At 42.2% G+C, this 17,861-nt stretch overlaps 1 protein-coding gene and 1 long non-coding RNA gene across 7 annotated transcripts in view; one reads left to right on the top strand and one right to left on the bottom strand.

Moving 5' to 3' along the window:
* The window catches only part of Slc39a8 (solute carrier family 39 (metal ion transporter), member 8), a 71,691-nt gene that overhangs the window by 37,758 nt on the left and 16,072 nt on the right, over positions 1-17,861 (bottom strand). For all 6 annotated transcript variants that reach the window (XM_006501934.3, NM_026228.5, XM_006501935.4 and 3 more), the window contains exon 3: positions 1,637-1,799. In XM_006501934.3, the coding sequence (XP_006501997.1) occupies positions 1,637-1,799 (163 nt within the window). The remainder of the gene's footprint in view (positions 1-1,636; positions 1,800-17,861) is intronic.
* On the top strand, positions 10,546-17,121 carry 4933401H06Rik (RIKEN cDNA 4933401H06 gene). The gene is made up of 5 exons (NR_040540.1): positions 10,546-10,708; positions 10,981-11,184; positions 12,494-12,538; positions 15,933-16,035; positions 16,700-17,121. It is a non-coding gene; the product is annotated as an RIKEN cDNA 4933401H06 gene (long non-coding RNA).

The following is a 17,861-nucleotide window of genomic DNA, read 5'->3' as shown; positions in this document are numbered from 1 at the left end:
TCTATCTATCATCTATCTCTCTATCATCTATCTATCATCTCGCTTGCTTTCTTGCTCTCTCATACTCTCACTCTTGCACCAAGTCTTTCTCTGTAGCCTAGATTGGTCTTGAACTCATGGTGATCCTCCTGTCTCAGGCTCTGAAGTGCTAGGATTACAGGCCTAAACCACCTCAGCCAGATTTAGAAATATGTTTGAATCCCAGTAACTTTGCTTTACTGAAGTTGGTTCCTGAAACCTCGGGCCTTAGGCAATACTGAGCCAATATTGTCCTAGGTACTTTATGAGTGTTGTCATTTAATCCTGACACTGTGAGAAAGGAGCTAGATTGGATGAGCAAACTGAGGTAAAGCGGCTCAAAGCATGTTTCCAGAATGGCCAGAAAACCATGGAGTTGGACTGTGATGTCTGGGCCTTTATTGGTCTGTATTGCTAGTAACTGATAATATATTTAAAAAAAAAACTTCATTGCATTTATTTTCAAATGTAACATATAGGGCTGGTGAGATGGCTCAATGGATAATAGCACTGACTGCTCTTCCGAAGGTCCTCAGTTCAAATCCCAGCAACCACATGGTGGCTCACAACCATCTGTAATGGGATCTGACACCTTCTTCTGGTGCATCTGAAGTCAGCTACAGTGTACTCACATACATTAAATATATATATATTTCAAATGTAAAGTATAAACTATCACCATGTAACAGTCTTATAGAAATGTAAACACACTCTAGCAAACATTTATAAGTCCCGTGTCCTCTTCCATATACAAACGTTAAAGGTTAGTAACTCCATGCTTTACGGGTTCAGCTAGAACTATGCCTTCCATCACAACTGCAGACAAACTGACAAGTTTTAAAATAACAGGACAGGCAAAAGGTGATGGCAGCTGACTCATCTAGTCAGCCAAATAGTACATAAGTAACCTGGTACGCACATCATGCTGTTTAAAATCAAGAAATGGTTGCATATTGACACATAAAATAACGTTGATGACATGAAGGTAGACATCTAGGGCCCTGATTCTCAACCTGTGGTCACGACTCCCTTGTGGATCCGTATATCGGATATCCTATCAGGTATTTCCATTATGATTTATAACAGTAGCAAACTTATAGGCATGAAGTAGCAATGAAATCATTTTATGGTTGGGGTCCCCACAACACAAAGAACTGGATTAAAGGGTCACAGCATTCGGAAGGGTGAGGACCACTCCTCTTACCAGAACAAAGACTTTGGGGGAAAAAAAGAGGGAAAGGGGGAGGGGAGGAAGGCTTCGGATAAATACGGTCAACGCATTATTGTGTATTTGCGTGAAAATTTCATATGTAACAGAACACAATGTTTGATGAATCTATACAATAAAAATCAAATGAATAAGTAAAATGAGAAGACTGGATTGTAGAATTTTAACGCATACTAGGGTCAGTCTTGATCCCACAAGCAGAAGCGCATTGCATACAGTTTGTATGAGTTTCCAATATTCTTATCTAAAAACTCGCTAAATCTTATTTTATCAGGAGGTTTCTCACAACTTAATTAAGAGCGATAAATGAGAAAAGGGTGCGTGAGAGCTTTATCTCCCGCTGCCTCTCAGACTTCCTTCCCTATGGAGTGGGAAAGCGGCTTCCGGTACCTTCGGAAAGACTGGGCTTTGCGTTGTGCTTTCTTAGATCCTCGCAGGGATGGAAGTTCAGCTGCTGTAAGATCGCGGGGCAGATGGCAGAGAAGTTCGAGCTGGTTATCTGGGTGACATTTGAGAAACCATGAAGAGAAAAGATGTCTTCTGCTGACAAACACTGAAACAGAGCAAACAGAGGCACACAGATAGTAATGAGCCAGCACATATGAATGAACACTAAACCTTAGATGTAGAGTACGGTCTAGAGAAACAAGCCGTACTCCGACCAGGCATGCAGTGCTGCGTCTGAACTCACTACCGAAATAAATGGACCAGTCCGTTCCTCTTTAAATCCAGAAAGAAACAAACAAAATAGCAAAAGAATTATTTAATCAACTGCCTATCTATTATAAACAAAATAAGATTTTAAAAAACTGGTTTAGACGTTGAGAAAGACTTCAAAAATAATAATAAGAGCTGGGCTGTGGCTATAACTCCAGGTTAGGGGGAAGTGCTTGCCTAGCATACACAAAGTCTGGGTACCCAAGACTATAAAACAGGAAAGAAGTACCAATGGCACAATGGTAGTATTTGAACACAGGGCTCTGAGATGATTTTTTTAATTGTCTCAATTTACCTTTTTAGTTCTTTAAATAGATATTTTGTGGATGCTGTCAGAGTAGCTTTCCAGCATTCTTTATTGATGGCTACTTGGGTCCTTACAATTTCATAGTTTAAAAATATATCCATCAATATCGCAAAAAGAGTTCCAAAATTGTTTTAAATTATATCTTAGCTCAAGCTGTTGTTTACTAAATTATTCTAAATGCTGATGATTAGGGTTTCTATATTATAAAGAGTTTTGTGGATAGTGCTGGGCCACTTAGAAATTCATTAACTTTTTAATGAGGCAAAGAATCTGCATTAGAAAAAGAAATCTCTGCAAAAGCAATTTTTTAAAGGGTCATTTACTCTCAAGTGCATTTTCACTGTAAAATGGATGAAACATTAATAAATCAATGTCATACAAATTAGAAGCTGAGAAATACCCATTTCCTCAGACAAAAGCCTGTCTTTCATAAAAATCAACTGAGAGATATTTTTGTCTATTTCAGTCAATACTCTAACCCCACTAAAATCTTAGCTTTGTACCATAAACTGAACTGTGTTCCTCAAAATTCATGTCGGACCCTAATCCACAGTGTGGTGATATATGGAGATCGTCTACGTAAATAATTAGTGTTATAAGAAGGACCCTGGTCCATTCAGATGAAGGGACAGTAGAGAGGACACAGTCAGGAGCCCATCTACCATCCACCGAACAACCCTCACCAGAAAGCCATGTCCTAGCCCTTTGATCTTAGACTTTCAGTCTCTAGAACTACGAAAAAAATTAATTTCTATTGGTTAAAGTTCAGCATATTGCCATAGCAGCCTGTTCTCTATAATACACCATAGATAGTATTGAGCTGAGAACATAATGGTTGATTTGGGGTCTGGAGAGATGGCTCCGCAGTCAGGAGCCGTCTGTGCTCTTGCAGAGGACCTTGGTTTCTAGCACCTACATGGGGCTACTCACAGCCACCTGTAACCCCTGCCCCAAAGCATCTGAAACCCTGTCCTAGAAGCAATGGGAACCTCATATCCACGGTGCACTTATAGACAAGAAGGCTCACACAGATACACAGAAATAAAAGTAATATTTTAAATTACTGTATTTTACCACAAAGCACTTCAATACCTCTTACAATAAAAAAAACAATGAAATTAAAAATTCTAAACATTCATGCAGGAAACCAATGCTTTTGTCGAGGAAAATATGAAAAGACATCAACTATATCAGACTGCATGCAATTGTCAAAGACTAAGATGGCGATTACTTTACAGAAAATGCATGCTCAGATTTTTTTTTTCTTTTTGAAAAACTTTTTTTCTTCCCTTTACTTTTTGAGATTTTAATATTATATTTCCCATCCCTGTCCTCCCTCTAAATCCTCCCACAAACTCTCCCTTACTCTAAAAGGCCTAGCCTCTCTTTTCATATAAATGTGGGGGTATATGGTAATTATTATATGTGGTAAGTATGTAATATTTAAGAATATAATGAGTATGTATAAGCTACTCCTTGTTCATCGCATCCTCTCCTCTGGTGTTTGGTAACAGCTGTGGATTGTCCATCAAAACAACCAACAATGCTGTATTAATAGGCCATCTCTATAGCTGAAAGTACAGGACACTAGACCAATAGACTAAGGAAATAGCTGGATAGCCAATCAGGGAAAGATGAGAAAGGACAGCTCATTCATAACCAGGAGGTTGCCTGAACCAACAGGTAGAGAGTACACTTGGTTCAGTTCTGATTCCAGGAACTAACGGATATGCTAGCACAAAGGCAGAATGGTACTAATTCCCAACAACGAAGTCTTAACCTGCGTGGACTTCAGGTTCCTCCAACTAAAAGCGCGAGGGAAAAGAAAAATGCCCTATAAATAATGTTCAAGGCCTAAGTCGTTCAAAATGTGATGACTCTAAAGAGATTCTTTTGAGATCCAAATTGTAGATCGGAAGGTCAACTGGCTAAGGCATAGTCAGTATTTCTCAGTGAAGTAGTAGTTTAAATGCCATGGCTTTTAAAGATGTCCTAATTGCCCATTGTGTGTTATTAAAAATTCTCCTGTGGACAATAAGGAAAAAATAATCCGTGCAGTTAAATGAATATAGAATGAATGAGACAACTTAGAGTCTCCATGATCAGACAGTCTATATAGAATTTTTGCTAGCCAGGTGGACAGAAATCACAGTACTTGACAGTAGCCTCTGCCCAATAGGCACCCAGATGAAGAAAGGTAGCAAAAGGTTGCTTTTTTTTTAAGAGGATGAGAACAGACCGTGTCAAAACAGAATCGATGCAGGCCTGATAAGCATAAAGTCTAAAATCACTTATCCACTAAGAAGTGGGATGCAAATAATTTTGGACAACGGCCTATTTTCGTCTGTTTCAGTCTTGATTTACTAAATTAAACCCAACACCAGAGAAGGCAATATCTATGAAAGGGCAGAGTCTCCACCACAGGGGCAAACAGAATGCAAACCCAGTGCCTATGTGGAGAGGGCTCAAAACCGGTTGGACCAGTGACTGCTGAGGAAGTCTGACCCCTCTAGGGCACATCCCTGTGCCTTCTGGGAATTCCTGGGTCATAAAAGGTCCTGGGAAAGCAACTCAAGGGTGATAACCAATCGGTATCACATTGAGAAGATTCACCGCACTTCCCCCAGACTGTCACGGTTATCCACCAACGGTTTTGCTTTTTACTGTTTTACATCATATTCCTATTCTCTCGAGTCCCTCCCAGACTTTGCAGTGCCTTCTAAGCGCTGTGCCCTGGGGACTGACTAGTGTGCAGACACTGACATCAGAGGTTGATATTTGCCCCTCTCAGCCACAGTACACTGATCTGGAGCAGGGATGTACACAGATACCAAAGGATGCTACTCACAATGGTAAAAGGGGCTTAGATCACATTACTCACGAAGCCCCCAAATGATGCTCAAAACGGTCCCAGCCAACAGGTTCACACATTCCTGCTTCTGAGGCTGCTGCCCTTTTCTCATTACGCTTCATCTCCAGCAGCCATTAAGGCATGGAAGGAGAGGGAGAAAGATCGAAAGCTCCTCCCCTTGCGTTTTCTACAAATAAAATCTGTATAGTAAAGTATCGCTATAATGATTTGTCTTCTTATAATGAATTCAAAGAGTATGGCAAGACTTGAAGCACTAGGTTTCCGATACTCACGAGGACTCTGCTTGGCTGAATTTTCTTCTGAGCTTGGGCCTCAGCCTTGACGCTCCTTGTTACAGGGCCAGCATCTCCAGGCCCTCGCAAAGACCTTGCAGTTGTTTAGAAAGAATCCTCCCACTAGTAATGGCTGACGACTTTCAAATCAAACTCTCCATCTCTGACTCTTAGTACCTTTACATTGGCCTGCCTTTGAGGTGAATTCTGTCCTTTAATCAAAATACTTCCTGTATTTGTGTTTCTTCTTGATAAAGTTCTACCCACAGGTGCTTCCCGCCCCAGCTCCTTGGCTGCTGCTCCAAGCTGTTTGGAGAGACTCCAGTTCTATGCTTTCCCCTATAGTGGGTAATTTTGAATGGACTTCACTGGCCACTGATTACAGTGGGCATATCAGGAGGATGTTTTCAGATAAGGTGAGCATTTGAATCAATGACCTCAGTAAAGATGAGAAAACATTAACTAATTTATGGAAGGCTTGAGCAGAGTAAAGCACAGATAAATGTATACAGACTTCATGCATTTTCCTACCTCACTGCTTGGAGACCATATTCTTTTCTCTGGACCTCAGTCTGGAATTTACACCATCACCTCCCAGGCTCTCAGGTCTTTACACTCAATTACATCAGGAAGATCTCTAGTTTGCAGATGGTAGATCCGGGAACTTATCTTCCTAATGGTCTCCTTTCCCACTTCCCTCTTCCCTCTCCCTCTCCCTCTTCCCCCTCCCCTCTCCTTCTTTCTCTCCCCCTCCCCCTCCTCTTTATCTCTCCCTCTCTCCTTTACTCCCTCCAGCCATACTCTGTGTCTCTCTCAAAGGATATAAGAAGGTATGGATTAATAAAGACCTGGCCATCTTTTGATCCTATGGGTTTCATTTTCTCTGGGGTCAACGGCATGGCTGTCATGCTTGATCATTGTTAAAGAAAACCACAGTTTGACAGCACTCAAAATGGTAAAAAGAGATTCTTATACTGTCATAACTGTGTTTTTCTTTAACCGTGATCAAGTTACGACAGCCACGTCATTATAGCACACATTGCATTGTTTCCTTCTTTACACAGATATTTATTGAAACCTAAAAGTCTGACAAGAATATTGATGAGAGAAGAAGAAGCTAGAAGCAGGGGAGAAATAGAACAGAAACAATAAGCCACACACCACCTTCCATCAAGAGACCTCAACGACAATGGTGGTGTGGGGGAAGGGAGACCCACACACACCAAGAACTGTAAAAGCAGAGTGAAAATTGTAAAGTTCCTAAGAGATACGATAAAGAACTAAGAAATCTTATGAGAGGGAGAAGTTGTATGCAGAAGAAATCATAAGAAACATGAGACTAAAACTCCGGGCAAATGGAAAGCGGATGTTGGTCCTGGTAGGACATTCGGCAGCAGGGTGGCCAGTGCATTTCAGACATCTAAATTCGTAATGCCTGCAGGACACCAGATGGTGATGAGTGACGAGCTCTATTGAGAAGCACAGAAGCCAGAGATAAGGCTGTGCCTGTCTTCTGTGGAGCAGTGATAGCAGGGTAGGTGTGAGGGGGTCAGGAGAAAGCATGCTTTGGAAGAGAGCACGTGCCTGGGGAATACAGAGAACAGACCCAGAAATGGTGATAACCATGTGTCATCCCAGCATTCAAGAAGCCAAGGCACCGAATCGTGAGATGGTTGAAGACCAGCCTGGGCTAAGGGCTGAAATTGTCTCAAAACAAAACAAGCAAAACAAAACAAACCAGGTGAGAATACAGCGGAGCTGGAGACTAGTTGCCTAACCTCTGAAGCTTTAGGGTTAATCCCTGGCACTACCACCACCCCTGTTCCTAGCACCAACGAAGCTAGAAAGAGAGAGAGAGAGAATGAAAGAAACAATGCCAAAGAGGCAAAATGTAAGGAAAACTCAACTCTAGTAAGAGTAGGGGGCGCCCTTTCCCTGCCTGGGTTGCACTCTCCTTTGGTCGGCACAGAGCACCTCACCATCATGCCTGTGCCCTTCCAGGTGACACATGACTTAGACCTAGACATCCAGACCTAGAAAAAGATTTTTAAACTGTCATGATTGTGGGTGTGGCTATGTCTGAATTTCATATCCCCTTGGCTCTGCTTATCTGGATGGACGAATTCTCTTCTTAGCTGAAGGGAAGTTACTGGTGTTTTTTTTTTCTTTTCTTCATCAAGCAAGAGTTCCAATTGATAGGAAAAAGTCACTCGTTGGTTTATATTTGTTTGAGAAAGTCTGGTTGATCACTGTAGCTCAGGTTAGCCTTAGAATCCACTATAAAGTCCTGAGCACCCTAAGTGCTAGGATAACAGGCATAAGTCACAGTGCCTGGCTGCTACCTGTGGTGACAAATACAAGCTCTCTTAGTCTTCAAAGCTTGCCCAATTCTTCTTTTGGCCTGTACTTGGCTGTCTCGCCAAATAGCACCCATTGAATCAGACAATGAGACCATATGCCCTTATGCCTCTGCTGCCACCCTCTTCAAATCAAACCAGAAGCAAATGTTATACCATCCAAAGTCACCCCAGTGACTACTTCAGATTATGTGGTGGATTGGAACTCTGAGAAAAGCATCCCCAACAAGGACTCTGATACAGAGCCTGCTTCCCTGTGTGGGTGACTCTGTTACACAGGCTGTGTTCTCTCTGTACTGGTAGAGGAAGGGAGAGTAACTTAATACTTGCCAATTTTGTGATCACAATTAGAAAGAAGTACCAAGATCAGTTCACTTTCCCTTATTATAAAGTAACTCAGTTATACAAAAATCTATTACAAATCCTTAACAAAAGAGCCGAAGGAGGGACAAGGGCTTCGAGTCCGAGATGAAAAGAATCCTTAATGTCTTATTAGTGTCTTCTGTACCCTTGCCTGCTACACCACTGACTACCATAGCCATTGGTTTCCAGCAAAAATGCAGCTTCCTTGTAGAATCTGTCATGTGTATAGATAGCAGTGACCCAAGAGTAGGAAGCCATCCTTCCCACAACACCATGTGAGGCACAGTCTCCTGTTCTAGGCAGGCTGCCACTGTGAACCAACTGCATGCAAACCTGCCGGCAACTTTCTGGGCCTCTGTCCCTTGTGAGGCCTTCCTACTTCCTCTCTGTTTTCATTTCATGTATTCATTAACCAAATAGGTTGTTTACCCTTTCTTCACACAGGTGCAGAAGCTGGGAAAGGGGTTATGTCCATCACTGACTTGTCCCTCAGCACAGGAAACAGATGTAAAACAGGTAAACATGATAAAGGTAAGCAAGCACACGGCATGGTGAGATAAAAGCTTCCAGTCAAGGAAAACTCAATCACAACTTACCGACAACTGAGTTTTCTAAACAATAATTATCATAGGCATTCTGAGAAACAAAAGCTATAGCACATTAATTACTATTAACAGAAAAATGTGGATGAAGAAATGCCAAGCCAAGCGTGGCCCTGGTGGGGACAGAGTGACATGGCTCCTGACCCTGGGGCAGGTCCCTAGTGTGAACCTCCAGGAGATGCCGAGCCAGGTGTGGCCCTGGCAGGGACAGAGTAAGTTGGTGATATGATTCTTGCCTCTGGGACATGGCCCCGTTGTGAACCTCCACGAGTATGGATGACTGCTGTGGGCATAAGGCTTGTTTGTATAATAATGCACATATTTCACATTCCTCCTAGGAATGTCTTCTTTGTTAACATTAATGTCTCCAGGATAATCTGACAACATGGGTCCAGGTGAAGAAGGTGTGGCTAATGTCTCAGCAAAATGGTAAAGGCTGGGACCTTCAGGACAGCCCTTAAGGCTATGGGAAAGACCTATAAATACATGAGTTCAAAATATATATAATTTCTCAACTATGCAAAACATAAGAGTGCAATATGAATTATGGGGGCTTCATGAATCTAAAGGAACAAAGGCAGCTACACTCTGAGCTAGACTGTCAGAAAGACACAAAGGCAGGCAGATTCCTGAGTTCAAGATCAGCATGTATGCTTACAGTCTTTTAAGAATCAAAGGACTGCGGTCACGGGATGTTGATTCAAAATATAATCAAAAGGAAACCTGGAATAAATAACTGAATTGATATGTAAATTAAAAAACTGGGCTTTTGGTCTGCATGAGATGAGCTAGCAAAAGGCGATAGCAGTTGTTTAGAAATTCTCTCTAGTGAGAGCTGGGCTCTCTAGAAATCTCTGGAGAGCAAAACAGCTCTTCAAGAATTTTTTCTTACCAAGATTTCTGACTTAGTCGGAAGATCCAATAATTTTTTATAGCAGCTTCTCTGACTAAACCCAGACAGCATTTAGAACTTTTACCTACAGAGAGAGCTGTCTCAACCAGACAGTTTTTAGATGAGACAGACAGACAGACAGACAGACAGACAGACAGACTGACTGACTGACTGGAAAGCCATCTCAGCAGAACCTGAGTGGGCAGCTTGAACCCATGATTTGACTTTGAGTCGTTCTTTCTGCCACTCCCAGACACCCCTTCTCTCAGAACCCCACTCCAATGCCAAGGCTGGTCCTTGACAAAGAAATAACATCTTGGGAATATAAATTGTCCAAGATTAGCTCATAGGAGGTGAAGAGAAGATTCAAGTCTCATGTTTTCCCGTTACTAAGCAATTAGAGATTGACTGTTATGTCTTCTTCATTAAACATGGAGAGTAACTCAAATAATAAAAAGAAAATCCACAGGATCCTGCAGGGAACTGTATTTTATTGGGCCTACTAGTTTTTAGGGTCATAAAGTTAAATTGCTCTTTAAACTACTTAGGATCCTTGTGAGTGGGGACGGGGGAGGTGGGGAACAGAGATCACTTAAATACAGTTCTATCTCTCCCTTCTATCCCCATCTTTCAAATGGGAAAGCTGGGGTCCACAAAGGTTTCATTCAAGCAACAGAAACTAACAACTGACCCCAATGTCTCAAACATAGGCTCAGACTCCTAACACAGCTGGGGAGAGCCCGGCGTGGTCACGTGCTTCCAGCAATGAATGTGGACCATCTGGATACAGACTCTCTACAGCTGTTTAGATCCGGGACTCTCTCCTACAGCAGAGGCAGCCTGTCAGTGCACCTGAACTGCCGCTGCGCACGTTGCATACGTAACATAACGTAACGTAACGTAATGTAACGTACTCTGTGAGACCAGGACAATGGATTACATTAAAGAAGGAAAATGTGAAGACTGAAAATGCTTCTCTGATGAGAAAGCAGCCACCTAGATCCCACGAGCTCATGTTACCGTAATATTTACTAATAGGACTCTGACAATGCCTGGCGCATAACAGTTCCTGGTAGACAGGTGACAAATAAAATAAAATAAAATAAGAATAAAATAAAAACAGGGATAAATAAAGTGGAAAGGAGTGATGAGCTCTTGGCTGCTTGTGTATGTAACCAAAGGTACAAGAGTAACTGAAACAAAACAGGTGCAGAAATCTCCGTGACAGTAGATTAGTGTGGGGCACCTAGCTTAGATCCCAACCATTTAAAGTGCAGCTTTGAAAGTAACTATCGGGAAGTCTCTTCTAACCTGGAAGAAAAGCGATCGTTTCACCGATTTATCTCTTCAAGGGTCACTGACAGGTGTCACAAAGTCTGGTTGGTGGCTTACAGGCATGACACAACAGGAACATTCGAAGCAGGAGTGGACGAGAAAACGGCAGATCTGTCCGCTGTGATGACGGGATTACCTAACTCGGTGACCAGACACCTTGGTGTCCCTCCCTTTACGCGTCTCCAGCTCGCTGTCTACCAGCCTCTCCCAAGTCTACCATTGTAAGTGCCTCTTCAGAGTTGACACAATCTTTCTTGGCTTGACTTTTGGACACATTCTTAACACCATTAAAAGAGAAGGTTTGAGCAAGAAACACTCCAGACGAATAATCCTCTAGGAGGCCGAACTAGGGATGACAAGTATTCTCTGATATCAGTGCTTCCATTTTTATCTCACGCCTTCTTATGCTTCTTACTTAGGGCTGAATGGTGCGCATGTATTCAGAAACACACGCAAACACACATTCACACACACACATATATACACACATAGGAACACGCAGATATACACATACACCACTCACAGTCACACATACACACGCACTAAAACATACTGAAATACACATATATCAGATCACACAGATACGTGGCCACGTACAAATATGCTTACATACATACATACATACATGCATGCATGTGCACATACACACATACATTCTTCCAAGTCTTTCTGAAGAGCATATGAAGACTTCTTCTCTAGAATATATTATTATAAAGACAAAAATGTCTAATGAATTAGACACTATTAGGAAAAACTCCTTATGAAGCCGTGTGTAGAGATAGCATTGCTACGACAAGGCAGGTAAAGTGCAATTTACAGACAAAGACGCCCATATGTTGAGAATGTTCGTATCTAGGTCCTAAATTATGAGTGGTTTTTTTTTTCCTTTCTGCTTATCTAGCTTTCCCAATTTTAAACAATGTACTTGTGTTTCTATGGGGATCCATCCCATAACCAGACACTATTGTGGATGCCAACAAGAGCTTGCTGACAAGAGCCTGATATAGCTGTCTCCTGAGAGGCTCTGCCAGTGCCTGACGAATACAGGAGTGGATGCTCACAGCCATCCATTCAATGGAGCACAGGGTCCCCAATGAAGGAGCTTAGAGAAAGTACCCAAGGAGGTGAAGGGGTCTGCAGCCCCATAGGAGGAACAGCAATATGAACTAACCAGTACCCCCAGAGCTCCCTGGGACTAAACCACTAATCAAAGAAATTGCGCAGAGAGATCCATGGCTCTAGCTGCATATGTAGCAGAGGATGGCCTAGTCGGTCATCAATGGAAGGAGAGGCCCTTGGTCCTGTTAAGGTTCTATGCTCCATTATAGGGGAATGTCAGGGCCAGGAAGCAGGAGTGGGTGGGTTGGGAAGCAGGGGGAGGTAGGAGGGGATACGGGATTTTCAGAGGGGAAACTAGGAAAGGAGATAACATTTGAAATGTAGATAAAGAAAATATCAAATTTTTAAAAAGAAAAAAAAAACAAAAAAGTGACTCATTATTTTCTCTTTTATTTTCATCTCTTTTTCTAGGTTTTTACATGGAGGATGAACTGGAAGTTGATTTTTTTTAATTAGGTATTTTCCTCGTTTACATTTTCAATGCTATCCTAAAGGTCCCCCATACCCACCCACCCCCAATCCCCTACCCACCCACTCCCCCTTTTTGGCCCTGGCGTTCCCCTGTACTGGGGCATATAAAGTTTGCAAGTCCAATGGGCCTCTCTTTGCAGTGATGGCCGACTAGGCCATCTTTTGATACATATGCAGCTAAAGACAAGAGCTCCCCGGTACTGGTTAGTCCATATTGTTGTTCCACCTATAGGGTTGCAGTTCCCTTTAGCTCCTTGGGTAATTTCTCTAGCTCCTCCATTGGGGGCCATGTGACCCATCCAATAGCTGACTGTGATCATCCACTTCTGTGTTTGCTAGGCCCCGGCATAGTCTCACAAGAGACAGCTATATCTGGGTCCTTACAGCAAAATCTTGCTAGTGTATGCAATGGTGTCAGCGTTTGGAAGCTGATTATGGGATGGATCCCTGCATATGGCAATCACTAGATGGTCCATCCTTTCGTCACAGCTCCAAATTTGGAAGTTGATTTTACCAAAGAAAAAAACAGGAAATAAAAAGAATTTTCAAAGATAAGCTTGCATTTTCAAAGAGGATTGCAGACTCCACCATGGGGACTGGCACGTCTCCCAGCTCCATCCTACCCTTTATCCATCTCTCAAGACCTCCAACCCATGAAGAGAGGTCTAGTGTCAAACCAGACACTTGCTCTGGGTTCCTGCTCTCAACCCTGACCTGTCGCAATAGCAGGAGCCCCCATACTTTGTGTCACTATAAGATAGACGTGGATTTTTTTTTAATCTGTTGTCTAAGTTCAAAGGGTCATTTTTGCCTTGCTGTTCACCGAAGACCTCCTACTCATTCTCTCTGTAGGTACATGGGATAAACATCTTCAGCTCACCCTCAAACCTCCTCATGACTGCATACAAGGACAGCATTTGTCCAACACAGATATTCTGGTTCTCAAACCGTAGCCCTGGGTACACCTAGGTTGCTCGGTCCCTGGCAGAGAAAGGGTGCGGTCAAATGATTCTCATTATGTTGCTAACTGCTTCTCCTTTCCTCACTCCTTTATGGGTGATCGATCGAGGCTGCATAGCTCAAGTCACGATAGACTGAATGCAGCAGCACACGTGGAAATCCACGTTAACTCGGGCATCTGTTAAAGCAGACAGCTACCTCCCTGCTTTTAGTAACCCAAACCATGTCAAAAAGCAAACTGGGGGAGAAAGGGCAGATTTGGCTTATGCCTCTGCATTCATAGTCTGTCACTGAAGGAAGTTAGGAAGGAACTCGAACAGGTCAGGAACCTGGAGGCAGGAGCTGATGTAGAGGCCAAGGAGGGGTTCTGCTTACGGGCTCGAACCCAATGGCTTGCTCAACCCAGGACCACCAGCCTAGGGAAAGCACCACCCACAATTGTCTGGGCTCTCCCCCATCAATCTCTTAAGAAAATTAATTTAGAAATGTGTTACAGGCTTGTCTATAACCCCATCTTGTGGAGACATTTTCTCAATATGGTCCCCTCCTCTCAGATGACTCTAGCCTATGTCAAGTTGACATAAAATTAGCCAGCATAACTGACTTGTGTGTCAACTTGACACACAACTGTTTGAGGCATCACCTTTGCTTCAGATCAACAAGGGAAAAGAACTGAGAGGCAAAGTTGAAAGACCCATCTCCCCAGAGGACTGTGAGAACCAACAAGATGGTACAGAAGGAAGCATTAAGGACAATGGCTGGCACATAAGATGCACTCCTCAAGTGCTAGCCATTGTTCCTATTAGAATAATAGGAATTCGATGCTTCCTGCTGCAGTGAAGACACTGCCCACATTTACTTTGATGGTGCACATCCCAAGATCAAGAACAGAGCCAGTGGTTGTGTCTTATATTAATAGATGGAGAAGTGGCATGTGCTGAATGCTGAGCACACCTCTTGAGGGAAACCATAATCCGCCATGCTTCTATACACAAACCCAGTGATCTAGTAGTACTGATACCACAGAATCTTGAACAGAAGCGTCTGTGTGCCATACAACACACGATTAATTTATGGGGCACATGATCTGTCTCTCATCTCAGAATCAGACTTCTGACTTTACTGTCCAGTCGGAAGCCTGGCCTAATGTTTTCCTCTCCCATCCAGAAAGAGCCATGTGGTTTGTTTTTTTTCTTCCCAGTGAGACTAAAACGGCTGTTCTCTTCTTTTTCTTCCAACTAATAAGGTTCAACTGAACTAAGAGGGCCCAGGATTCTTTGGCTTACAACATCCATATCTAGATTTTTCATGGCTTTAGAAGTAGATCTAAGCTTAAAAACCATGATCTAATCAATTTCTAGAAGCACAAAATGGACTCCTAAGGCCACTCATATTTTAGTAATGGTGTAAAGTTTAGAAAAACAATAGAGCAGAGCCAATGCCTACATATAGCCTGAGAAGTCCTCTGGAAGGTAAGGAATAATTCCAATATGTGTTCAAGTGCTCTGTTTCTTTCATTAGAGTCTATGCCTATGGTTGACCTCTTCAGGAACTTAGTACCAGAGTTTGATGAAGAGAAGTAAAGTGTTAGAGCCTTTCTCAAAACAAAAGTCACAGGGACCAAAGTCACCAGGTTGACATACTTCTCTGTGAATTCTTTATTTCACTAATCCTTGTTGTCTTTTCACAACCATACCTTCCTCTATAAACTGAAGGATGCTAAGGTGTTCCGGTCCCCAACAAGTAACAACTGTGTTATGGGTAATAAAATTGTAACAGACAACAGCTATGCACAAAGCACATGATTTGAGACAACCCCATGCTCAGCATTTTCCAAGCCTTGTCTCTTTTACTATTCATTGTATGAAGTGGTATGAGGGATGGAAATTTTGTTTTTATTATTAGTTCAGGTCATATACTAGATACTTGAGGTCTGAAATGCAGCACGTGGACTACATTGTTACAATTCAAACCACCCATCTTGCTCATTCTTTTGGACTCCCAAAGGTGAAAACTGGGATTAAAGAAGTAAGTTATTTGCCTGGACTAATATATTACTAAGTGACAGAATTTAAATGTTAGTCTGAGAGCGGGTGGTAAGTGGCTCTAGATGCCACCCTGTTAACCATTATGCAACATTGTCTGAATAGTTAGAGATCCCAGGGTTCTCCAGAATGTTGACAAGCATGGGATGCACTGAGCTAGGCTCAGGGATCGAAAATGGCCTCTGGGACTTGGTCTGAGCTCATTCATTTTAGGTTTTTTTTTTTTCTTTTATAACTATTTATTTAAGTGTGTATATTTTTTAAAAAAACTCTGAAGCAATAATATTAAAATTTGGATTAAAAATACATAACACTGCTTTTCAGGTTAGCACCACTGATCATCAACTTTTGCTTTTGATCTCCTTAAACTTCAGGCCAAGAAAAATAACAGAGAATCTTTGGAAGGAGACAGAAACCGAATTAAACAAGGCTCCATTCTGAAGATGTTCTCAGCTCTCAGATCCCACAATCACAAAGGTAATTTGATGATAGTTTCATTTCTTTATAAATCTCAAGATTCCAAAAACACACTTGGCTACAAAATCAGGCAACTGGGAAATAGTCTGGAGAAGAAATTAATTAGCATCAATTACAAACAGGAGTCTATTATTCAGTGAGTTGAAAATGGGAGAAGTCTCTGAAAATGGCATAGTTTCTAAGATTGTCTAGTGTTGCCAAACTTTTTTGTAAATAAATGACCTAAAGCCTAACTTTTCACACCTGGTAATGTGTGAACACCCGAGGAACACTGCCCTGAACCAAATTAACTTACAAACTCCAGCAAGCAACCACACTGAGCTGCCATCGCTGGAGTTAATTGTTCTTGACGTATAGAGCATTCATTCATTCTTCTCAACTTTAGGCCCTATTTCCCATTCTTGTTTATGTTCCCTTTATTTTTCCCCAACTTCTATTACCACCAAAAGTAATTAATGACATGGAATTCCAAAGAACATTTCATTTGAAGAAAACACACCAAAACTGTAGTCATAGTTTAAAAGCCATGGGTTTCCTGATGGGAAAAATTAAACCCCTGCCTATTGCTGTCCTGTATGCTGGGAAGAACCAGGAAGCAGGAGTATACATGAAGCATGGACAGTCTGGCTGCTACAAACCTTTCCCCTGCCTACTCTATTTGCAGCGTCCAAAGAGAAAAGACAACTGGTCGAGGATGGACTTCATTCTCCCAGTACTTATAACAAAGAGCTCAGACTCGCCTCTTACTGGTGCTTCGTCGTATTAGAGCAAGTGACTCTGTAGACGTGCTCTGTTCACCTGCTTTCCCTGCTTGCTTCAGCTCACTCCCCATCACCTATGCACATCCACTTTCCACAGCAGGATGCAGTCAAGGACCACATAAAGGAAGATTTCTACTTGACTTTGCCAGAAGTGGGGCGGTTCTAAAGTTCAACACAAATGCTGGGCTGGAAGCCGTCCTGATAACATAGGTGTTTCTCTCATATTCAAGTCTAGCAATAGAAGAAAGAATTGCAGCTCAAAGTGTCTCTGAGGGCAGAAAAAAAATCAATATATGAAATAAAATTCATGAAAATTTTATTCCCTGAAAGGAAATTTGTGTAACTCTCTGGAAAAATCTAACATGTTTTTAAAGGTATGCACACAACTGGGATAGGCAGATGTTCCATTAATGTATATCTTTAAAACCAAAGCAGATAAGCAGAGCTGACTTAGTTGTGGCTCTTCCAAAGGCATTCCTGACCAAAAGGATACCTCTTCCTTCTAATTAAGAGTCCATGCTGTCTAGTAGCCTGGGAGCCATGTGTATGTGACCTTGTGGTATGATTTGTATGCTTGCTATGGGGATTATTTAAACACTGTATGTTTTCTAATTATATCACTTACTTAGTGTGTATGCACACATAAGTTTTGACTGTGTACTCTCAACTCAACATTTACACATTTACTAACAAACATGTCTTATCCCCCTTTCACTAGCCCCCATATGTGACTGGGATGACCTGCCCAGTATTCTTTTCTTTATCACTCGTGGGCACACAAGCCACGGCACTCCTGTGGAATTCAGAGGATTAGCAGGAGTCAGTCTTCTCCTTTAGCCATGTGGGCCCAAAGACTCAGACCCAGGTCATTAGCCTCGACTTCAAGTCGAGGTGATTACCTGGTGATTCATCTCTCCAGACCAAGAACTGTGTGGCTTTGTCTCACACACTGACTTTCCACATCTATCCATCTAATTACATAAAAAGGCCCCTACAGAGTGGAGGGGACAGCCATGGAGGACATAAGGACCTAAGTTCAATTCCAGAATTCATGTTTAGGAGGGG

Source organism: Mus musculus, chromosome 3 (assembly GCF_000001635.26).
Source record: "Mus musculus strain C57BL/6J chromosome 3, GRCm38.p6 C57BL/6J".
Classification (NCBI taxonomy): domain Eukaryota; kingdom Metazoa; phylum Chordata; class Mammalia; order Rodentia; family Muridae; genus Mus; species Mus musculus.
The sequence above is the reverse complement of the archived record's forward strand: the minus strand, read 5'-3'. Positions and strand labels throughout refer to the sequence as shown.